General features: G+C 42.5%; 1 protein-coding gene and 1 long non-coding RNA gene across 3 annotated transcripts in view; both read right to left on the reverse strand.

Moving 5' to 3' along the window:
- Positions 1-13207, reverse strand: part of KRAS (KRas proto-oncogene, GTPase) — a 24494-nt gene extending 11287 nt beyond the window's left edge. Inside the window, exons 1-4 of one of the 2 annotated variants that reach the window (XM_014889096.2) lie at positions 13031-13207; positions 11920-12158; positions 6355-6533; positions 4448-4607 (exon numbers count right to left, since the gene is read on the reverse strand). In XM_014889096.2, coding sequence (XP_014744582.1) covers positions 4448-4607; positions 6355-6533; positions 11920-12030 — 450 coding nt within the window. In that variant the 5' untranslated portion in view covers positions 12031-12158; positions 13031-13207. The remainder of the gene's footprint in view (positions 1-4447; positions 4608-6354; positions 6534-11919; positions 12159-13030) is intronic. The other variant, XM_088164712.1, reaches the window with a different exon arrangement.
- Positions 13208-15640: 2433 nt separating this feature from the next.
- Positions 15641-25021, reverse strand: part of LOC148223529 (uncharacterized) — a 47652-nt gene continuing 38271 nt past the window's right edge. The window contains exon 5 of the long non-coding RNA XR_015803663.1: positions 15641-15874. This is a non-coding gene — a long non-coding RNA (uncharacterized LOC148223529). The remainder of the gene's footprint in view (positions 15875-25021) is intronic.

Genomic DNA, 25021 nt, shown 5'->3' on the forward strand with positions numbered 1-25021 from the left:
CATTAAATGAATTAGATTTATTTATTGGATTGTAGTTCCCTGTATATACATAACGTGCCCTCTTAGGATGTAGTGAAGTATGGACAAGTCTTACATTCCAGGTCTGACAGGTTGCAAAATGTAAAGAAAGCCACTAAAACGGGCAAAAACCAAGTAAAGCTCATACTTTCATGCTTTTCTGGAAGGAATGGAAGTTTCTTTCTGAATTAAAGATTGATCAGCTGCTATGTGCCAAAGCACAGGCTGTACAAGAATCAACATTTTTGCAAATCTACTGTTTTGCAGCAGAAAGATGTAATTTGATTACAGAGCTTTCACATGAAAAATTAGGTAACAATGGTTGAGCCAACATTTATTGCCAACTTTCCCATCACCAACACGAGCTGTAATTTGCTTTAGCAATGCAGAGAGATGGAGAGACAGAGTGAGAAAAGAAATTGCTATTACTGCCACCACCAAGAATAGACTTATGAACCTTGCTCAAAGAGATTATTCTGAAAGAAAATCTGTACAAGCACATATTTGTTTACATCATTAGCACAAGGTGACATTTTAAAACCCTAGATGCCAATCCTACCAACTTAAATAATTTTAATACCAATTTAAGACTCTCTAGTATTTTTTTCCTTCAGTAAGCAATGACCATTATATAAAATGGGACTAACCAGTTCTTTTAGCTGTCAGAGCTGGAAGCAAAAATACCCTTCAGTAGTTATTAAAAACTTCAAAATCTAAACAGCTCAAGGAACCCAAGACCTTGAAGCAATGTTTTTGAGGTGCTTTTGCCTCCTGAATGACAGCCAAACATTCCATTCAAAATATGACCATGTGCAAAGAAAGGCTGTTTCAAACACAGACCAAAGTATCCCCAACAGGAATTTTCACAAGTTCTACTTCTGTAGCACTTAAAGAAACCTAATGAAAGTTAGTCCTGACAACTCAAAATTGTTCTGTGCCCATCCTTAAACACTTGATCACAGCTGATCTCCTAAAAGCAACCAAAATTTTATTCCCCTGGAGCTTTGTCCTTGGAGGAGGACTAAGCTTTTCCAGAAAAGTTCCAACTTACAACAGACAAGTGACATAAAAAAATTCAACCCCCAGTGTAAAAAGTCTGACCAAGTTAAAACTCACTGAAAACAAAACTTTAAGATGAAGGCTCCTTTTACACAGGAACTAGATTAAAGATGGCTCGGAGTGATACAATATCATTGAACAGATATGACAAACCCTTAAAAAATGGTTCAAGCAAACTAAGTTTTCAGTTGGCCATGAATTTTAACTGAGATGTAGTAGTGAATTTCTGTAAATACTACCCCAGTTACTTCACCACACCAGTCACAGGTTCTCAATTTAGTTTGATCACAAGGCTGGGGCCTAACCCACTGTACATCAACAACTGAAATATCCAAAATGCTTTTTTAACAGCATTCTGGTGATTTAGGTCAACTTCTTCATTACACACTCCAAAAGTGTGTTGAAGCATATATTCTAAATAATGAGACCTCAAACTTTGGGAAACCCTTTACTATGCTTGCAATAATGCTCATTCATCTGCTTTTCAATACCAATACCAGCAATTTTCAATTCAGTATCAGCAGCAAAGCTGAAATGTTCCAAGGGAAACAAAGCCATACAGTCAAACAATATTGGGGCTACAGCCTTACAGCTTTGCCCTGTGGAATTCCCAGGCAAGGAGAAGCCAATAAAGAATGGCAGGTGAAGCCTTGGTGGGGATAAATCAAGTTTGTCCCTCATCTCTCATTGATATTATTGATAATATTGGGAGCTACATGCTCATGTAGACAGGGAAAAACCTGAATATAAAGCTTATGTCAAACAGAGAAAAGCAAAATCAACAATCAAAATAAACCTAAGCCATTCATCTCCTTGCTCCATAAGGATTGTGGAAGGATGAGTAAATGCTCATGGCCTTACAAAACCACCAGTACTGCCCCTTGCTTACATTCAGAAACAGGACTATCACTATTTTTCATAAATTACATTATACTGATTTTGGTCAGTGGTCTAACTGAAAGTAGTAATAATCTGTAGCCTTATGCCCAAGTTGTAGGGCCCACTAAGGCGAGGTTTCACTGATGAATTCAATTATTAATTTGAAAATTCAGACGGATTTGGCTTAAAACACAATTTTCTTGCTGTGAGTTGAAGTTTACATCTCTATTCTCAGTCAGAATCCAAACATACTAATTTCTAGAACAACTTATTTCTGTATTTCATTTCGATTTTCTTCTCTTTTCTGTCTTTGCCTATCTATTTTTGAAAATCTTAAAAACTTAATTGAACTGAGGCATCATCCTGCATGAGCATGCAACGCCATCCTTTTAAAAAAACTGTCTTGACAATCAAGAAAAGTCGATTCTGACAACTCCCTCCCATTTCCACCTTCCCAGTTTCCTTCTGCAGATACATTTCTGATTCTCTCTGAGCTCCAGCTCAGAGAACTGGGCATAGGAAAGGGCAGAGGCAGGAAAATTGTGCCTTTCAGCAGGGCATTAGTGATGATGTTTCCATGTGGTGGAAGGTGAGGACAGGAATGGAAAAGAAAGTTCCTACTTTCTCAGAGAGCCTAGAAGATCACCAGCTGCATCTGTTCATACTTGGAAGTTCTCCATGAGGACAGAGAGCACCAGAGTTTTATTTTTATACTGACTTTTCCACAAAGAGTGAATAAAACTATAGCCCATGGGCCATATGCAGCTCACAAAATACTTTGACTCTCCTAATTTAAAATGACTTTTGAAGAATGTGTGTATGTATCTATATGTTTATATATATGGACAGTGTGACTGAAAAATCATTCTATGCAGATACACAAAAGGTACACACAATCACATACACTAATATTTAGATCCTCTTGCCATAACTAAATTCCAGTTCTTTCTCCAATGCCTTTCTCAAAAATATTTTATTTACATGGCATCCTATGAAGGAATTTCATAGCACAACATGCTCTGAACAGCACTGGGAAACAATCAGCAGCCATCCCTAGTGGTGCCAACTTTTTGAATCCAACAGATTCTAAACAGTTCACTGGGCATCTTTATTTTAAAATATCCCTTTTAATAGAAGTGGCTAAGCAAAAGAAATATTTCCCCAACAAAGCCTGATGCTGCATAAGACAGACTGAACAAAGTAAAACCTAGATGTTGGTGTTTCAAATATTAAATGCAATTTCAGAGGTTTTTTTTTCACCCTCCTATCTCCATGACAGCCACTAATACAGCACCTTCCAAACAAAGCCATTGTCATTATTCAGTTCACTTTTAATGCCCCTTTCTTCAGGGCACTCATGTGGCCTAATTTATTCTGTCATTCAAGTCTGGTAATTCTGCTTTGGTTTTTTTAATCCTACCTGACAGAGACTTTCTTTGTTAACAGAAGTTAGCATTGCTCTGTGAAGTTTTACTAATTAGCCCAGGTTTCAACTTGTCAAAAACTTGGGTCGGTGGAACAAGTTTGCACTAATAAAATATTCATTTCTCAGATCCAAAAATACCTTACAAGCTATGAGGAAATTCTGCCAAGTGATGTAACTGGATCTCTACAGAAATTCTGTGCAGTTGCTCAAACTGCAGCATTCTGCCCTTATTTACCTCCTGAATTCCTGCTTCACAACCTGCACGTAACACTTCTGACTATGCAGAGCAGGAGCCACTTAGGCCTGATCTAATTTGTACTGACAGTAGAATCTTCGCTCTTAAAAGAGAAACCACCAACCAGCATTTTTCAAGATTGCTTTCTTTCAGAAGTACTGAACCAGTCCCACCTCTATCCATAGAGTTTCTCTTCTCCTGAAAGCTCAGATGTGCCACTCTGTGTCCTCACACAGCCCAAGAGAGGCACTGGAAGGATCAGTGAGCCACAATAAACCAACAGTGAGCTCTCAAGTCTTAGGAAAAGTATAATTTTACACCAAAAAAAAAAAATCAGGAATTTCATAAATAGCCTTAAGGTCAATTGCTTAGGTGTATCAAGCATGTCCCCCTGGTTAGAGAATCAATGCCTAAAGGAAAAATTCCTTTGATATTCATGAAAACACTTAAACCAGAATAAACTAATTAGCTGTTTGTCTATTTAATCCTCTTGCTGAGAGAAAAAAAGCATTTCACCTCTAAGCAGAAGTGCTTTTATTCTATTAAAACCTCTCACAAGATTAAGAATCCTGCACCACCTGATAGAGAAGATCAACAGCAGGCCAGGTCTCACTCTGAGTCTGCCCCACTTGAAGCCAATCAATCACTCATCAATAAACAATTAACAATTATAAGCAAGTTGACAGGAAGAAGAAACACCCCAAGGATTTCCAATCTGCAGAAATGCATCCATTGATGTGACTAAGCAAATGTCAATGCCTGGAATAATTAACATTATGGTAATTCAGGTGAGAGCTCCACCTTTGCAACTGGGAAGTTCTGAGCTTTACCTGTCTTGTCTTTGCTGATGTTTCAATGAAAGGAATTCCATAACTTCTTGCTAAATCCTGAGCTTGTTTTGTGTCTACTGTTCTGGAAGGCAAATCACATTTGTTTCCTACTAGCACCATTGGGACATCTTCTGAGTCTTTAACTCTCTTTATTTGTTCCCTAAAAACAAAGAAAAGAAAAGATTACGTTTAACAAGTATTAATATTAATAGTTTATATGGTAGATTTTAAAACAGCTAAAACATTAAATAAACAGAATTAAACACCATTCTTTATCTATTGCACATGCACTGTGGGAAGCCACTAAAAAATAAATTGACCAATTGACCAATCCAAATCAAGTTTAGCATCTTACTAAATAAAAAACAAACCAAGCAACCAATAAACAAAAAGTCTTACAAGCTACTAGAGATGTTAATGCCATTACACTGGGGTGGTTTTTTTGCTGCTTTTTGTTTGTTTTTTTACTTTTTTGTTTGTTTTTTTTACTTTTGACCAGCTAATACCAGAATAATATCAGAGCTTGTTAAGCTTAATACTTACCTCTAATATTCAACTCTCATAATACTCAATTCATTTTGGCCAAAATACTGCCAAAAGCTCCATGTCTGGTGTATTGATTTTGGTTTGGTTTTGGGGGGAGGTTGTGATTTTATTTTATTCTTTAATTAAAGATAGCATTAAAAAAATCTGCACTTAGGGGGGTTTAAAACTTTGAAGACCACTGGTCAGGCTCTCTACAGAAAGAAATTTTAAGAGTCCTTTCAAGCACTAGTAACAAAGCATCTTGAAAGATGTTAGATGTTCTTGTGAAGAATCTTGAGTAAAACTCATTAATTTCATTACTTTTGCCTTCCAAAATAATCTAACAGTGTGTTCCTTAATTAATACAGACACTGTTTCCAGCTCTTAATGATTGTTCAGCTTCAAGCCTGGAATGTCACCCACAGGTCTGTCAATGCACAGAAGAAATTCCAGCACTCAACTCCCAACACTCTTTAAAATAAACTGTGAAGGTCTTCTCATGCAAATCTGCAACTCTCCTTAAAACCAAAAATTCTTCATGAAAACCTCTATGTTCCTTCTTCCCCTTACAGTAAGATCTTTCTTGCCTTTTTCCCTTCCTCCTCTAAACCCACAGGAAACCTGTTTGTGATATTATTATAATTGTTGTTATTATTGTAATTATCATTATAGCTAACTGTGGATAGATTAACACATGTTTAGGACTAACCTTAGGCTGATGCTGATGAACTCAGTGATCTTTGGCTTCTAATAGAATACCCAGGGACAATTCAGGGTATCAGAAAGGTAAAGGTACTAAGTTATAAATGATCTGCTATGGTCATCACCAGAGACAGCTTCTATTTCTAAATTAGTGTAGTTGATAAAGAAAGCATGAGTTGGAATTCTTAACTAATTATTTAAAAGAAGATAATATGAAGAAATTAATAACAGGTTGTTTTTTACTGTCATTTTGGAGCTCTAGTTTTGTGTGTCTGTCCTTCTCAGGCATCAAGGCTCACACAGATTATTCTTCTCACAATATTTCCCAAGTATTTCTCCCTCCAGCCCCAAACAAAACCAGCAACTGACATTATTGTCTGTACAATTACAACAGCTTCAGTTTTTCTATTTTAGCAAATTATTTTATCAATGGAATGGACAGATTTTATTTTTGGGTAAATCTTGACTCAGAATACTAAATCACAATAATTTACACCTCATTTATGAACGAGGCAGATTTCAGATTACCCAAAATTCTAGATAACAGATGCACAATTCAGTTGCAATCTTGTTAATTTTCATATTTTCCCTATTTCATGAGAGATCACTGTATCATCCAGAGGAAAACAAGCCCCCTGTCCACCTAATAAAAGAGCTGGATTATCTCTTCATATACACACCTATAATGGTGAATATCTTCAAAAGACTTTGTATTGTTTATGGCAAACACACACAAGAAGCCTTCCCCTGTTCTCATATACTGGTCCCTCATTGCACTGTATTCTTCTTGACCTGCTGTATCAAGAATATCCAAGAGACAGGTTTCTCCATCAATTACTACTTGCTTCCTGTAGGAATCCTAGAAAAAAAAATAAACCTTGGTTAACCACAAATAGGTAAGGTTTTGAACATCAGTAAATCTGGAGATAATCAAATTACTTACCAGCAGTAAGAATGACTGAAAAAGTTTGACTGTGCTTAAGCTTGTTCAATCTACTAATTTTTTCAACTACAATTTGTCCCTCATTCTGTGCTACAAGAATGCACAAAATAATAAACCAAAAAGAACACACAGGTAAGACAACTCCAAAAATCTTTGCCACTGAAAAGGGAGTGAAGAATAAAAAGCCTTCAGTGTTTGGGACAGGAAATCTGTTTTGTATGCTGGAGCAGGTATGTATAATGGTATCTGCTATTAAGTTATCCAAGTTGAGCTGATATATTTGAAAGTCAAGCTTTTCAGCCAGGACAGACCAAGAGAACCATATTAAAACCCTGATGGGCTGGTTCACAGAGATGTCAGGACAAATTATTTCAATGCTATCAAAGCTTTCAGGTCACTGACTCAAGTGGCTAAAATCTGTACAATGTCTCACCAGCTAGATTTTATTACATCCCTGTTTTGCTGGCAGGCCTCTGTGAGTACACAGCTTTAGCAGTAAGAAGGTGAGCATTACATGCCCAGTAACTCCTATAAACACCTCTGTGTTTGAAATAAAGCCATGGCAATGAGTTTGGAAAAGGTGTCATCAACCAGCACTGTGAATTATTCCCAGTAAGCAGCTCCTGTAACAAATAACAGGTATGAAGACAAACTCCTGCTATCACCTTTCAGCTTCCTCAGCCAGAGATTAACAAATCATTGCTGCTGTTCTGACACTACACAGGAACAAACCTAAGCTAAGGAATCAAAATTGCAGATCCAGCCAGCTGCAAGGTGAATTCAGAACAACCTTTCTTCCTTTGTACCCATTTTTGGGCACAGTACACCTACTCCCAGGCACTTTCTATCCACTTGTAATTTTACAAAAGACTCTCTTCTTTCCTGTTGCTCATGCTAAAAAAAAAGCAGGAAAGAATTGTGAAAAAAACCATATTTTAAACTAAACCAACTCTGGAATATCACATTTACTGTTAAATCCAGGCTCATGATATCAGGTAAAACAATATTTACTGTTTACCTTAAAAGTTTGCCTCCAACAAGATTTTGGGACTATTTGTTTCCCAGAAGTGCGAATTTAGTGTCCAGGTAAGAAGTGGCTAAGTCACTTCAGAAACTTATAAGCCATGTTTAAATATTGATACACCTGAGAAACACACAAGCTTCAACGTGTTCTAAAATAAATATTCTATGTTGCTGCTTAAAGAGAAAAAAAAAAAATTACAGAAAAACCCCAAAACCTAAGGATGCATCTTCATTCCAACACTTCTATTCACGAGCAGATCCCCCATGTCCTAGGATACCTTTATCACAGTCCTAGCAGATCTTCTATCATGACACCAGACACATTTACAAAGCTTGCATTTTCTCTTCTTGCAATTTGACTGCTAGTTCAAAAATATGAAAAGCAGTTCTTGAAAAGCCTGTACTATTCCTTTCCATCTTAAGGACTTCAAAGGGAAAGAAATTCCCCTCAACTGAGCTGTAAACAAAAGCTCTAAGCAATTTTCATCAAAGAACATCATTTTTAGGAGAAAAGAAAATCACTTTTAGAACTGCCTACCATGTTAGCAGCAGCAGCCAAGATGCACCAGCACAAAGCACAGCACAGATACAAAATTTAGTATTTTGAGGTGCTAAGTTGCTTTGCCACTTCTAGGGAGAAAAATCATTGTGAATACCTAGCGAGGGGATTTGAAGCAGAATGAAAAGAAAGATGCAGGAGAGAAAAATTGAAGCTTATGATTTCCAGACAAGTGAAATTAAAAAAAATTTGATTTCTGGCCTTCTTTCTCCTCCTCCTTGCAAAACATCAAGCCTGAAATCACATTTGACACTATTAAGTAAAAACAAAATGCAAACTAGAAGATTAATTCCTGATTCCTACCCAGCTTCAAATAGGAAATTCCAGTTTTTCCCCAGTATACAGTAACTTTAAAAAATTTCACTGATCACTTAACCTGCTTTTATTGGCCTTTTCCAAGCCATAAAAAACAGCAAGAAATATTTTAAAAGAGTGATAATTCCATCTGCTTACAAGCACTGATAAGAAAACGTGATATGAAAGCTCAGCTTTACACTACATACGGAATTTAGCTAAAAAAACCCCCAGTGCTTAATAAATCCCATCTAGGCAAGTAATTATTACTCCACAAAACTCCATTATACCAAAGATTTAATGCTAAAATATCACAGCTGCTGAGACTAAGCTATTACTAAATATTGGTGCTTGTTTCACGAGGGCACAGGTCATTTAAGAACACGGACTTAAATATCAGTATTCCTAAATCAGCCGAGGGATTTGGCTAATCCAATTTCAAAACCTCTGACAAGCAGCTAGGAAAGCTGCTCTTGCTGTGGGACGTTTAAAAGACAGCACATATTTAATGCTGAAATGTCCTGAAAGTGTAAAAGATTTAAAAATTGAAGAAATCCAAGTGATCACAATTAAAGATTTACTCAACCTCGGCCGGTAGAGGGCAGTGCCCCAACTGCTCAGGTCAGATTTACAATGGTTGCTACACATTTAATTTAAAATAAAACACTTAAAATTACTTGGCTATAAATCCTTGCTCGGACATCTCCTTCAAATAAAGCACTGGACTGTGAAACACACATAAAGCATCGATATCTGAACAACTGCAGCCACCCAAACACTCATTTTCAGTCCTCCCCCTGCCCTGCCATCTGCTGTGCTCAGATTTAAGTAATAAAACACTCAAGGCAGGCCCTGAAACTCGACGTTTTCCAACTAGGCTCTTTGTTGAATCATTAGGTTTATTCCACCAAAATACAGCAGCAAAATTAACACCGTAAAGGCACTTGTGATTAACTAATTAGTGTGGCTTTTCCTCTGATGCACCATACCATGTCTTCACAACATGAGAATTTTAAAAGTGTGGAGTTTCATTCTGTTAATCACAGGAAATATTGAGAGTTATTCAGTAACTGTAGAGTTATGAAATGTACCATAGACAACAAACACTAAACTATCTTCTCTATCTTACCCCAAATTATTTAGCTTGATTATCTGCAGGGAAAAGGAGTATTCTGCTGTATGGCAATGAAAGAAACAGTAGTCAGTGGCAAACAACAGCAGTGACACTACTGAACTATCCTAATTATTTACCAGTCAAGGCAGTTTTACCCTTATCTCCTCACACTGCCTAAAACCCACCCCACAGCCATTGTTCTTTGATCAGCATCACAACTGCACCTACACAGGAAGCATCACCAACCCTTCTCAACCAAGTGGGATTCTGCCCAAGCATGAACTGGAGCATTTAAACACAATTTTTATTTTTGTCTGCCACTCCAAATCACAGCCTTCCCTTGCTGGCACTGGATTACTGCTTACCCACATGTGAGCACACACAAGGCCAGTTACCAGGAGGAGGAAGATACAGTTTCCATCCTCGGGGTCACAGAATTTACAAGATAAGAATAGGATCTAGTAGACAAGAACTTGAAAAAGCAGCAGAAATGAATGTTGCTGCTGCATGTGACAAGCTGTGAATGCTGGCAAAACCTATAAAGGTCGCTTAATAACCAGTCAATTTGGTGTCATTCCTGAAGAAGAACAAATGGATTCTGGACCAGAGCACTGAGTTTGTGGCTGCCCCATCCCTGGAAATGGCCAAGGACAGGTTGGACAGGACTTGGAGCACACTGGTCTAGTGGAAGGCGTCCCTGCCCATGGGAACAAGATGATCTTTAAAGTCCCCTCCAACCCAAATGGGTCTATGATTCCATGAATAAAAGACACAGTTCTGGGATTTTCAGGTTCATTCTATAAGGAACTGTATTTTCGTTGTGTTATTTTACATTTAAAATGCATTTAATGTCCTTCAAATCACTCAGCTGGTTCAAGAGCAAAATCCCTCAAGCACTCCAGGAATACTTGCATTTAAGTTTCTGTGTTCCTAAATTGTTTACACAGTGACAACTTATAAGATGGAACCTGCACAGCACCTTCTGCAGTGCTTAAACACACCTCTAACCTAATAGAAACCCAGGTAATTATGAACAAGCATCAAAGACCAACAGCCTCCAAAGTCCTTTTGCAGGAAAAAGTAAAACCCCATTTGGCTTGTTCCTCTCAGCGAGTTTTGTGTGATTTTAAAGAGTGTTTGGAGTTGTTGTAAGATTCCGTATCTTAGTCACTGAAAGAGCTGCTCTGCTGGTGTAAGTCAGAGTTTTCTGCACAGGTCTAGCCACAAAACCTTTCTGCAAGCAAGATGCTATTTGGCCATGCAAGAGACAGACAAAAAGACACACAGGCACATGAAACAACCCCAAGTCAACACATCTCTGTTTGGGCTCAAGCCTTCACTAAATTTGTGCCACCTCGGGGCACTGGCTCCTCTTGCTTGTGTCTCCCTGAAAATTACTACCTACACACTTCCCAAGTCTCCATTTTAAGCCCAGATTTCAACCCTTGTGATTCCTTCAAGTGAGCCTTGAAGTGCCTTGCTGGATAAATATATAAAGGAAGTCATGAGATACAGAGCTTCAGTGCTGGGAACATAAAAACCTGGGCTAAGTTATGGTGTCATTTCTCCTTTTATAGAGTCTGAGGTTGTTAAATGCAACGATCCACACGAGATTTCAGACAACACCAGTATTTTTCTTACATTTAAAAGGCAGAGCTTGCCTGCTCATTATAAACCTTTAAAACAGCACAACTTTGAAAGCTTGAATACAATTTCAAACTTTGAGGTACTGAGCCATGTATTTCAAAGAACCCATTCCAGAAGCTATCCTATAACATTTTCTCTGGATAGGGAAACCCGCACTGGTGTGTTTAAACAGAGAAAAAATAAAACAAAACAGGCTCCAATTTTTGCTTCATTCACTGTAACATACCACGACACATTTTTCACTGTGTGTGAAAAAAGATCCCAGTGATAGGAGCTGAGAAAGGTTGGCACACACATTTCACAACCACTAATTTTCCTTCTTATCAGAGGAAAAATGTCCCATTTAAGAGGTTGCACAAAGCTACAAAGAGTTGCACCAACCATTTTCAAGTGAGTTTGCAAATACTTTATCATGAAGATCTTAGCATCCAAACTGCCCAAGGATACATGGCAATTAACACCACGCTATTAATTGATCAAAACTGGTAATTTTTTACTGCAGTTGCTATTCCACACCCAAGCACAGCAATTCAGTCTCCAATGCAGACCATTATCTCTGAGCTCTTTTTACTATAAAGCCCTGTCCTTGTGGTAAGCAAAGCAAACAAGCACCATTATTAACTGATAATCTCCCCTCACAAAAAGTATGTGATGAAAGTGTTTACCTCTATTGTGGGGTCATATTCATCCACAAAGTGATTCTGGATTAGCTGTATTGTCAAGGCGCTCTTGCCTACACCACCAGCTCCAACCACCACAAGTTTATACTCTGTCATTTTTTAGCAGACCTGATGACAAAGAAACCAACATTAAGCAGAGCTGGGCTCCCACTAACGAGGATGCTGCCGGTGCCTTCTCATTCAGCGTCAGGATCCTCTACTATTACCGGGAAGCAGCTCCCTCCCTGCAAGACAAGACAAAACGGGATGAGGGAATGCTGCTCCTCCAATGTTACACACACAGGGAATGCAGAGCGGGCACTCGGCCGACAGGCAGCGGTCACACACGGGATTAAAAGAACACGAAATAAGTAAAAAAAATAAAATAAAATAAAAAATACACTACATAAATTAAAAAGGCACTGGATTCCGGGAAAGGCCAAAAGAGTATTTCGTGCAGGGAATTAATCCGTGCAGGGATTTAGTTCCCCGCTGCTTCCTCCTGGTGCCTCCCGGAGCCCGCCCGGGTTTCCCGGAGAGTCCCAGCTCCCCTCGGGATGAAGCTCAGAGCCGGGAACGCGCCTCCCGTGCCCGGACAGGAGACGGGGCGAGCACGGCTTCCCCCGGCGGCTTCCCCCACACAGTTTAGGGTGGCTTTTATTCCATTTTAATCGCCGGGCGAGCCGTGCCTGCGGGACCCCCGCGGCTCCGGGGCATCGCCCGCCCCGCCCCGGCTCCCTCTGCCCCCGCCAGCGCCGCGCCCGCGCCGCCCCAACTTTCCGGGTTTAGGGATTTGGGAGAAGGGGTGGGGGAGCAAAATACATAATCCATGAAGGCTCAGGGAGGGGTGGGGGATGTCTCGGGCGAACGCCGGGTCCCGCAGGGCGTTGGCCACCTGTCCCCTCCCGCCGGGAAGGACCGGGAATGCGGCTCCGGGGGATGCCGGCGGAAGCAGCGGGGGTGCGGGAAAGGAGAGGGGAACGGGAACGGGAGGAGGGAACGGCGACCGGGGAGGAGGGGGGCGCCGGCTGCGCTTCCCACCTCGAAGGGAAAGCGGGGAAGGAAGGAAGGAAGGAAGAGGGTCGCCCCGGCTCGGCGGGGTGGGGATAGGCGGTACCTGGCTGGCTGTGCCGCGGGAGCTCCCGGCACCCGCCGTGCCCGCGTCGCGTCGCGTCCCTTCCTTTCCTCTCCTTTCCCTTCCCGCTCCGCGTCCCTTCCCTTCCCGTCCCGGTGCGAAATGGCGGGGGACGGGCAGGGCTGGGCGGGCGCTGCCCAGGGAGCCGAGCACCGATGCACGGATGGACGGCCGCGATCGATGCGCTCGGCGCTCCAGCGCCCCTTGCGGCAGCGCCGGCACCTCCCTCGCTCTGCCGAGCGCCGGGCCGCGGGTTCGAGACTGAGTCCGGCCACTCCCGAATCCACTCCTGGGATCTTCAGGATGAGGGACACGTGGAGCTCCTGGAGCGGGAGCTGCGGAGATGATTTTAGGGACTTGAAAGGCTGAGGGATCTGGGGCTGTTCAGCCTCGAGAGGAGCCCTCAGCCCTGGGTGTCCCTGTGTGCAGGGAGGGCTCCGAGCAGGGCCCAGCAATGGCACCAGAGCCACGGGCAGGGACTGAGCCCAGGGGGTTCCACCTGGGAATTTCCTTCACCGGGGATATTCCAGAGCTATCTGGACACAATCCTGTGCTCTGGGATGGCCCTGCTGGAGCAGGGAGGTGGCACCAGGTGCCCCACTGAGGTCCCTTCAGCCTGACCCATTGTGGGGTTCAATGGGGCCAGAGGATGCGGCTTTGGGAGCAGGGAAAGGCTTGGAGGAGACATTTGGGAAGAGTCTGCCCGGGAAGCACACGCTCAAGGGCGGCAAAGGGAAATGTGCACAATTCCAGCATTTCCTCAGTGTTTCCCCCTTCCCTCACTGCCCATGGGGACCCTGGAGGGGAAGAGGCACAAGAGCCACTGCAAGGTTGGGGACAGGCTCATCCTGAGGGGACTGCCCGGACACAGTGCCTGGTTACACACAAAGAGCAATTTTATCTGTCATGGAAATGTCAGCAGAGGCTTTGTACAACTGCTGCGACACCCAAACCAAATAAAGTTGGGCAGCTTTCAAAATAAAATGCAAGGTTTGCTTATTAGCTCTGAATAAAAGTTAATAAACAAGGTGCTTGGGGTCTTTAAACAAGTTGACAGATGCATCGTAAACCATCGTGGTTTCCTATTAAAAGGCTAAAACTGTAACTCCCTGTAACTGAAATACAGAATCACAGAATAGCCTGAATTGCAAAGGACCCTAAAGATCATCTCATTCCGTCCCCCTGCCATGGCAGGGACACCTTCTACTACCCCAGGGTGCTCCAAACCCCATCCAACCTGGCCTTGGGCACTGCCAGGGATAGGAAATTCTTTACGATCCCCATTTCACTTCTCCCACAAATTTAGGTGTCGGTAACCTAGTAATTTTTGTGTTAAAGGTTATTAGGTTGTTTCCCAACAGCCACAATAAAAATTTAAAAAAAACTCACAAAAATCCATGTGACAGAATAACATGAGATCATCTCACAAATCAGGGTTATTAATTAGGCTGCCTCACATGAGCAGATGTAAAACCCAAAAGTCAGACTTGCTTTCAAAGAACAAGTAGCCTGGTGGTAAAACCACAAACTTGGGATGTGGGAAACCCCGAACCCACGCAGCCACAGCTGGGATCAGAGAGTATCCAGAGAGCAGCTGCTGTTGGCAGAACCTTCTCCATGAAAACTTCAGGTCCTGATGACAGCTTGTGCTGTCCTATCTCCATAGCATCTCAGTGAAATCTGCAAACAATCCTTTTGCATGTCATGTGGAGGGAAAATGAATTGTTAGGATTCTGGAAAGAGCAGAATGCAAAGTGGCTTTTTTTACGCACAGATTTTGTTTATAAATATCTATTATGAAATTGCTTTCTGCTGTATTTGCATTCAATTTAGAAATATCTTCTCGTGCTCATATGTGGAGTGGTTTGAAAACAAAATCAAATAAATGAGCTGATCAAGAACATTAAGTGCCAGCCCATTCACTGCATTGATATGGAAACTGGTGATAATCAGCACAAGTGATGGAAAACCTCTTAGATTCTGTGGATTTTTTTCTATGAGTTACCATCTTCATTTTAGCGATTGTTTCTTTGGTGTAATTTGCACAGAGAATTCTGAACACATGCCAGGACCCTCAGATCCCAGAACACTTCAGTGTGCTGCAGCTAAATACTTCTGTTAAGTTAAAACGTATTTTCAATACAATATTCCAGTCCCTGTCTTCTGGATCCTCCATGGATATGGAACATTGAGGGCAACACCAGTCACAGCTCTTTACTCCAACAAGAAGCCTCCCTTATGATACCAAGCACTAGGCCAGGTATAATCCCACATTTACAGCACTCAGATTTGCCTGTTCCTAAACATGATACAATACATTCTGTGACATTTTCATTTTGAGAGTATAGGAGCATTCCTCACCTGTCAGGAGTTGTGGGCTGGGGGGGCAGGACATGTGAAATTCAGCTCCAGCCTGGGGATGAATAGTAAGCTTTCCCTGTTAACAGAGAGCATCAGACAAGCTGGGACAAGAGTTCATTTTCCTGTGGCTTTTCCTGGCATTGGACCCTATGCAAAGCAGATGCAAAGCCAGTGTAGTGTTAACACAGAAAGGTAAGTGGTTTTGTGCAACTTCAGGTTTGCCTGCTGTGAATTAGGAATTTTTTTTTTTAGATAGGCCAAGGGTGGTAGTGATACCTACATTGCCAGACAGGCATCAGCATGGATTCAATCCTGGCCACACAGTGATGCTTCCCTGGGTTTAGCCAGAGGTCGTTTGGGATCTGCCAGCCTTCAGGCTTTACCTTTTCCTCTTCTCCCCTCAGGAAAACTGAGATTTTTAAGGAAGTCCTGCCAGCTTCCTTCTGCTGCTCTCATTGAGATCACCTACAGAAGATTTTTTTATAAGTTCTATTTAGAACAGTAAAATGTGCTAGCAATTTTTTGTCTGCTGACACAGCAGGATACAATTATATTCCCCAAGACTTTTAACTCACTAACTCTTCTCAAGACAGGATCTACAAGACATTTATCTGACAGTATACAGTGAACTTATATATATAAATATTTGCATCCACAGATAAATACATCTACATGTGCAATTTGTGAGTTTACATTAAATAAAGGCTATAGTTTTCATGAGATGGTGACTTTTATGCCCTGTCGAATTTTCTGTAGTGGTATAGGGGGCTCCAGTAATTTTACATGTATAGATTGAAGATTATTGAAGTTTCACCCAGAAAATAAATACAGCATGTATGGGCTCATGCTGAACTTTGTGTGTTGCCCCATCAGTGCAAACCTCTTTCAAATTATCTGATGGACCCCAAGAAATTCACAAACACTAAACCAAAAATTACATTTCAAACCCTCAGCTATGTAAATCACAAGTCTAGGTCCTGCTCCCTTGGCTTCAGTAGCAACTTGGTTGGCCACTACCCACTTTAAGCACAAGAATAGCACAAGGTCCTGCAAACCTTCATTCTTTTTTTAAATATGTAGGCACTAAAGAAAACATGGCTAATGTATTTTTCTGCAATAGCATTAGATTTGGCTTGAAAATAACATGCTAAAGATACACGGTATTTGTGAATGGTTTGAATTTTGGTTTAATTCAGCTGTCTCTGACTTTTTTAATATAGTTCTTTACTAAAAATGGGGTGGGGAAAAAGGAACAGTTCAACTGTGAACTATTCTTTACAAAACTGGATGCTTTTGCCATCCCACTAATGTCATCTGGCATTAATTAACATAGCATCTCTCTAATTATATTGTCAGCATACAGCCACCAAATTAAAATACAAAGAGAATCGTTAAAATTTCCCTATTTAACTTCAGCATTTCTTTTAAAGCACGATTTTTCAACTTTTGTGTATGTAGGAAATCATCCAAAGCCCACTGAAGTTAATGGGTTTCATCCCAATGAGGCCCAGAAATGTTTGGAAAAAATCAGTGGGGTGTCCAAACTGCCTCTCTAAACCAAGTGATTCGATGCCTCTTTTCCATTATTGGCACCAGCAGCTCAGCACCCAAAACTGAGGGTGCAGGGCTGCTGGGTCCCTCAGGGGAGTGAGGACCATCTTGTGGGGAGGAAAAGAGGGCATTAGGCACAGTGGAAGTCCACCATCCCTCTGCTCCCTAAAACGAACACATGGAAGAAGGATTTTAGTAGATCTCTGCTACCTGAGACAGTGTGGAAGAGCAGAGGGGTTGCAGCATAACCTGCCTCCATCCCATGTTTCTGTGTCACACCAGGATCAGCTGCTCCCTGATGCTCTCCCCGTGAGTTTTGTGGCTCTTTCTTCCAGTGAGGAGGAGAACTGGTGCCTTGGCAGAGTGTGTGCTCTCAGGCAGGGAGGGCTCAGAGCAAACCCTTGGGTTCCAGCTAAGTCCATCCTGCCTCAAAGCAGGTGAGAGCAATCCGTGTGTGAGGCTGATCCAGGCTGAGGGCAAGCCCAAAGTAAAAACTGGTTTGATTTTGTCTTTTTGCATAGCCTAGAGCTCAGTCCTGCTACCAAATAATGGTATTACTGCCACTTGTTTGTGCCTGACCTTGCATATTAGCACTGTCTGCTCTTCAGCATCACTGGCCTCTGCAGGCATCCCTTGGAGTTATTAAAATCTTTGGAATCGAGCTCCTTTCTACCTTACCAAGAGCTTCACCTCTCTGGAGTTTGGAAAAACTATACATTGCCCTGAGATGATCAGAAACACATGGAAAAATATTAAAATGGTTCATAAAGAGAAAAAAAAAAAAGAAAAGAAAAAGAAATATTTTCTTTCCAAGACTTTTACCACTGAATTTTTACTTCAGGGGGAAAAAAAGAAGATTCTTGTCAGCACTTTAGAAACGACGTTCCTTTTTCCACCTCAACAGCCCTTTGCCTATTTTGCCTAGACCTGTTAAGCTGAGTATGTTGCTACAGCTCAGGACAAGGCATGGAGAGCCAATATTTTTCGAAGAAATAAAAAATGTTCCAGCAGCAGTAGCAGCTCACGTTTTTCTTGGACAGGATGTATTTCCCCTGCTCTCCTGGGAAACTCAAAGCAGAATCCCATGGTAGCCCTTTTCACTGAGTGCTGTGCCTGGGCATCAGCTGTTTGGGGACTATGAACCAGACTAGGAAAATTATTCTTTGGAGATATTGAACTATTTGAAGATTTAGGGAAGGCTGGAAGCTTCTGACTTCAGTGATCCACAGACCTATCAAAGCTTGGAGCCTGAAAAGCCAAGGCATGCAAGCTTGCAGTTCAGGGAACTGGCTTTGGAGCAAGCAAGTAGTTAAAATTGAAATCACCAGTTCCACACAGAAAACTCCAGGTGGCAAATCCATGTTTCTCCATCAGGGCATCACCTGGATGCAGTTATTTGCCATCAGAAGGCTGGTTAGCACAGTACTGTATTAATTCCTGCTGGGATCCCTGAATGCAGAGGGAACATGCTGGGCTCATCTTATGTGGCCTTTCCCATGGAAAATGGGGTGCTGCCCCTTCCATGAAGATGTCCATGTCTCTTGCTGGGGTACCTTCATGACCTGTCAGTGATTCTCATTCGCTGCTGTCCCAAAAGCTAAAATATGGCCCATGGAGTAGCATTTCTGGCACGTTCCAGTAATGCAAGACTGGATTTCTTGCGCCTTATGACTTCTGTGTTCATGCACACCAGTGGCTAAATATGTGTGGGCAGGGCATATATGCAAGGCCACTAAATGTAAAATGGGATTTTACACAGGGAGAGGGGCAAGCACATGCCCACATTGCCAGGCATGAGGAGCTTAAAACACATCTGGTCTCTGAGCAGATCATTCTGTGAACTGAAACGAAACTTGAATACAAATTTTGTACTCATTCCTCTTGGTCACATAACACATTCTGGTGGGTGGTAAATGGTCAGGGACAACCCCTGCAGCCAGACCCTTCACCAACATAAAGGAGTGAAGTGTGAGTAGAATGATATGAAAGAACCCTCTTGCAGCCAGATTTGGCCTTCACAATGTTACATTTGGAACTAAGTTTTGGAACTCAAATACGTGGCCAGAGGCAGAGAGGACTCTTCCATCCCTGCAGTGGGAGACAGAGGTGTGTAAGGAGGACACAGCCTCTGGTGAGCTGAACTGGCCATTCTTGTTGCTGCCCAGGCACAAGGAGGCAGTGGACAGTGGTAGCTTCTGGGTATGGCCAGTGCCAGCCAGATTAACCATCTGTATTCCAAATAACCAAGCGCTACTCAGCACAGCAGCTTCCACATGCTGCCAGAGCCATGGGCAAAAATAAAAAAGAGGGCCCACACTACTCTTGCCCCTTCCCATCCTGGTCTGCTGTCCTCACTCTACACTTGGGGCCAGCCTAAATAAATTATATGTATTAATATGTATCTTATATCAACCAGATTTTTTTTTTTTTTTTGGTTCTTAGTTTATGCTTTTGGTTGTTACTACGATAATAACTAAACAAACACAGGAAGAAACAATGTCTCTTTGCAGCAGCAGCAGTTTGGTTACCTGCTTCCTCACACACACACACACACACACACACACACACACACACACACACACTTCAGGGCTAGAATTTCATGTCAAGAAAAGCTCCCAGTACTCGAGGTTGCAGGCTGTGCTTTGCTGTGCAGTAATTCAGTTTTCATTCAGCTTCATTTCAGGAGACTCCACTGTCCATTCAGCAGCTTACACACGCAGAATTTTCTGGGAGTGGCTGCCTTTACTCCAGACTTGAATTAGAATAAATTACAGCAAAGTGTGTCTAATGGGGATTAATAAGTCCACAACAGTGTGCAGCCCTAGGAAATACATCTGGAAGCACTGCAAGAATCATCCTAGAATCTTAAAATCACAGAATGGTTTGGGTTGGAAGGGACCTTAAAGCCCATCCAGTTCCAACCACTGCCATGGGCACAGACACCCTCCACCAGACCAGGTTGCTCAGAGCCTCATCCAACCTGGCCTTGGACACTGCCAGGGATGGGACGTGTGAACACAGCAGGAAGTATTGCTAAGATGTAACACCTTTAGATAGTTCTAAAAATAAAAGAAACTTCTGTTTAACACCAGTGTTGGGATTTTTAGGATTGCTTGCTCCTGCAGAGGCAGCTAAATAGATCCTGACACAGAGTACCAGGGAAGGAAATGTATGTGTTTATTTTGGAGTGTTTGGATCATTGGATAGAAAACCTATAGGAAAATGGAAAACATGCAGCAGTAATTTATTTCTAAAGGGAAGGGGGAGAAAAGTCAAGGAAATTCCCTCACAGCCTGCTTGGAGCCAGGTTTTCAGCTGGTGTAAATCTGAGGCTAGGTTAAAATTGTTGAAAGCAGCTCATGTCCTGTACCAATAGAAAGCAATAGGACAGTGGTGACTTGAGACCGTGAGGAGCTGGCACTACCAGAATCCTGCATCAGGGTCTGCCCAGGGTTCTGTGCTAGGATCAGCTCCAGCTCCCATCCAGAGTGGAGCTGTGCAGACAGGTAGGGGTCCCTGTCCCTTGTTGTGTGTCAATAAATGTGTCAATAAACATGCCAGCGTCTTCCTCCTCCCACCAATCTGTCAAGGCCCTCCCTGGCCACATTAAAACACCACGTGAGCTTTGCAGCAATGATTCTCATCCTCTTGTCCTTAGGTCTCACAGCTCTGCAGAGTGAGAGCATGTTCTTTGTGACCTCCTCAATACGTTTGTGTTATCAGCTATTACATCTTTTATCACACATCATTGAATTTGATGCATCAGGGCTTCTACACAGCTTGCCCCTGCTCTCTAGGAATTTCACAAATAAATCACTGCCATGCACTGCAAACTGTCAAAGAGCTGCTGACATGCTCTGCAGCAGAAAACTGGATAACCTTTGGCACCAGAACGCTATTTTTAAGTGCTTTAATAAAGAGCTCCATTGTATTTGAAAATGTACAGCTATGGTGAGAGGAGTTAATGGTTTGCACATGATGCATCACACCCATGATAAAATTCTTCATCGAAAAGTTAAAAATCCCAAGCAGCAACCACACACACAAAATCGTTAAGGATACTCTGTGGCTTGAAGCTCTTGCCTCTGTCTGAGCTTTCTGAGCAGCCTTTGTGAAACTGAGCCCAGATTTATAAAAGCCAAGCTTAATGATCCAGATGCTTTTCCACACCACGGGGTCACAGCCCTGGGCAAAGGTTTCCCCCATTCACAGTCAGGGGTGGGGGAGAGAAAGGGGTGCTGGATGTGTCCACACAGCTGCCTCTTGGTTTTGTCAGTGTCCTAAAGAAAAAGGCCACCGAAGCATCTGCTCCTTGGGACAAGGCTGTGGTGTTTCTGCAGAGGGGAATTGACTGTGTGCTGTTTATAACCACACTTGTGGTGATCAGCAAGTGTCTGTATGTTCTTTAAATAGACACATTACCCTAAGGAAACACCCAAGTCAGCACCTCTGTATCCTGCTGTGAGAGAGGAAACCTGACCTACAAGGCACCAAAATTTGCTGTCTCTTGGCTAAGGGGCAGAAATATTCTAGCTAAGGCCTGACTGCTGCTTGCTTTTCTTGGAGAGTTTGCTTCCTTCAGCTCTCACGGAAGTCAGTTTTACTCTGGGGTGACTCCAGTTAGAGTTGCTCAATAATTACACAATTGGCAGTGAGAAAAGAACAAAGCCTCAAGGAACTGCTTCCTAAGTAAAGCAAGGATATGATCGAGTAATTGATCAGTTTATAGATTCCTCATTTATTCTCACTAATTGCTGTTTAATATGGAAATATTTCCCAAAATTTTGTCCCAGGAAATTGCTGCTCTTTTATCTGATGCTGAAGTCTGACTGTATGAATAATTCAAAACTAGACAAGACAAGCCACCAGAGAGTGTGTTAAGCAAAGTGAGGATAGGGTTGCAGCTGATCAGAAGAACAGAGAAGATGGTCTTCCTTCTTCCCCAGTGCCTACAGAGGGAAATTCTGTACCACAGTTTGCTAAACTGATGTGCTTCAAAGAGAGAAGACTGAGAGCAGATCTCATAAATGCACGTAAATATCTCAAAGGGTGCCAAGGGGACAGTGCCAGGCTCTTTTCAGTGGTGCCCAGCAACAGATAAGGAGCAATGGACACAAACTAAACACAAGAAGTTCCACCTCAAAAGGAGGAAGAATTTCTGTACATTGAGGGTGGCAGAACCCTGGAACAGCTGCCCAGGGAGGGCCTGGAGTCTCCCTCTCTGGGGACATTCCAACCCCACCTGGACACATTCCTGTGTCACCTGCTCCAGGTGTCTGGGCAGGAGGTTGGACTAGGTGGTCTCCAAAGGTCCCTTCCAACCTCAACTATTCTGTGATTCTGTGACAAGGAATGTCTCTACACACTTTTGAGGAATTTCTCTGAAATTCCTATCAAGCAGCACTACTGGTAAAGCTTAGAAATCTGTTTGGGACCCAGGAAAGGAAGATGACAGAGGACTGCAAGATGTCATTGCACAAATGGTGTAGTTCACCAAAAATAAGACCCTGAAGACTTACCCCTGTCCTCACCCTACAATTATGGGGAGGGAGTGACCGTGGAACACAGCTTTTAGGACACCATGGAATATATTTGACTGCCAAGCAGTTCTCAAAGCACCTTGACGTACATAATTAGTGAGGATTCTGGTGTTTATTTAGGGCTTGTGGTTGTGAAAAATAGAACAAAGCAATCTAGGGGCCGGGGAGTGGGGATGCAATAATCAAGGCAGTAAAATAATTTGTCTGCTTTTTATGCTTTTCCTCTCAGATTTTATATCACAAAATCAAATCAAACCTCACCTTATCCAGTTAGCTCACTTAAGTCTTTTTTGACAGCACATGCTGTGCAAGACCTTTTTCCTACATTCCCTTTGGCCTACCATCCTTCCATTTGATTCTTGCTGTATCATCTTAAAGCTGGAAATCTTACCATTTCAAACTGGTTTTGAGAGCCTGTTGTCAGACTGACAGAAGGCAGCAGGGAATGAGCTTACCTTGCTATTTTCCTCAATAGTTCTCTTTGAGATCAAAATTCCTCCTTGGCACATACAGTCCTAAATGAAAGAGCAATTTCTGACTTGCTTGCCTTTTGATTTTCTTCTTTAGTCTGCACATGTCTCACAGATATTTCTACAGCCTGTGCTCCTTATGGACCAGTTTCATCTTACCTCACTCTTCCATTTTTATCAAAGCTTTCCTTTTAACAGAGAGATGCTCTGTAGAAAAAGTTCAAATCAAAGTTTCCCTGAGCTTTGTGAGAGGAATCACCCTGAAATTTCGGTTTTTTTTTTTCATAATGTTCAAGTCAGTGTTGTGGGATCTATTTTTTTGTTTTTAATTTAAAGGAAAATTTCATTTGGGCTAAAATTAACACTACTTTTTGAAAAATTAGCACCTGAACATTGCAGTTTGTGCTCAACCATTCCTTTAAGTGTTAATAAAATACTTAGTGAAGGCAGAGAAATAATTAGTATCATCTGACATCACAGGCAGAAATGGAGGTTGTGTGTGGCCAAACAGTACAATTAGAGAGCATTACAGAAATCTAACTCAACTGACTCTCTTTAAGCCTGCTCTGCAGTTCCTTTGTTTCAAGGTGAAACAAGATAAAGGCTAGCTAGGTGAGTAATAAACTTATATCACAGACATTAATATACAGTATCAGACAGTAAAATCTTATTCAAAAGGCCTATTGTGCAAGACACTGTAAAAGACAGAGTTCCTGCCTGGCAGCTCTATAAAGGCAAAAGGGAGAATGAATCAATTTAACAGAAGTTTAACACAAAGCATAGTAAAGTCAGTGCTGGCTTTTCAGAGTACTTCCCTGAACTGCAGATCCCATATGCACCTGTGTGCACAGGAATGTTCTGCCTGTGTTTCCAGATGCACACATTTAACTGAGATGCAAGTCTTGCAATGGCACTTCACAGATGCAGCAATGCATGAGGCTGTAGAGAATGGTTTGTGTTGGAAGGGACATTAGAGATCATCCATTTCCCATGCCCTGCCATGTGCAGGGACAACTTCCACTATCCCAGGGCTCCCCAAGACCCATCCAGCCTGGCCTTGAACTCTGCCAGGGATGGGGCAGCCACAGCTGCTCTGGACAGCCTTGCCAGGGCCTCACCACCCTCACAGGGAACAATTTCTTCCCAATATCCAATCTAACCCTGTTCTCTGTCAGTGTGAAGCCATTGTCCCTTGTCCTGTCACTCCAGGCCCTTGTCAAGAGTCTCTCTCCATCTTTCCTGTGGGCTCCCTTCAGGCACTGGAAGGCCACAGTGAGGTCACCCCAAAGCCTTCTCCTCTCCAGGCTGAACAATCCCAATTCCCTGAGCCTTTCCTCCCAGCAGAGCTGCTCCATCCCTCTGATCCCTTGGTGTCCCTGCTCTGTCGTGGCTCCAGCAGCTCCCTGTCCTTGCTGTGCTGGCCCAGGGCTGGGTGCAGCCCTGCAGGGGGGTCTCAGCAGAGCGGGGCAGAGGGGCAGAATCCCCCCTCCCCTGCTGCCCTGGGGCTCTGGGTGCAGCCCAGCACAGGGGGGTTCTGGGCTGGGGCAGGGCCAGCTCTCACCCACAGCACCCCCAAGCCCTTCTGCCAGGGCTGCTCTGGATTTGTTTATCCCCAGCCTGGATTGATCCCGGGGATCACTTGGTCGTGTTGAACCTCATGAAATGTCCATGGGCCGCTGCTCGAGCTTCTCCAGGTCCCTCTGGATGCCATCTCATCCTTCAGGTGTGGTAACAAACCACTCAGCTTGGGATCATCTGCAATTTGCTGAGGGTGCACTTCATCCCTGACTGTACTGAAAAAAGAATCCACATTTCTCCTGGCAATTAAATCAATGCCTGCTGTGTTTAATTGCTGCCACTCTCCTCGAATGGGTTGGTGTCCTAACAGTTGTACTATGAGAGAAACAGGGAGTGAGGAAGGATCTATCCTGAGCAGAAATAGAGGATTACATTTTAGAAAAAAGGTATTTTATGTATTTTCATCCAAACAAGCTGTTCTATGAGGAGGAGAAGGAATTTCACTATTTGAATTTTCTGGTGTTTAGTGCAAG

This window comes from Sturnus vulgaris, chromosome 5, assembly GCF_052056855.1.
Source record: "Sturnus vulgaris isolate bStuVul1 chromosome 5, bStuVul1.hap1, whole genome shotgun sequence".
NCBI classification, from domain to species: Eukaryota; Metazoa; Chordata; class Aves; order Passeriformes; family Sturnidae; genus Sturnus; species Sturnus vulgaris.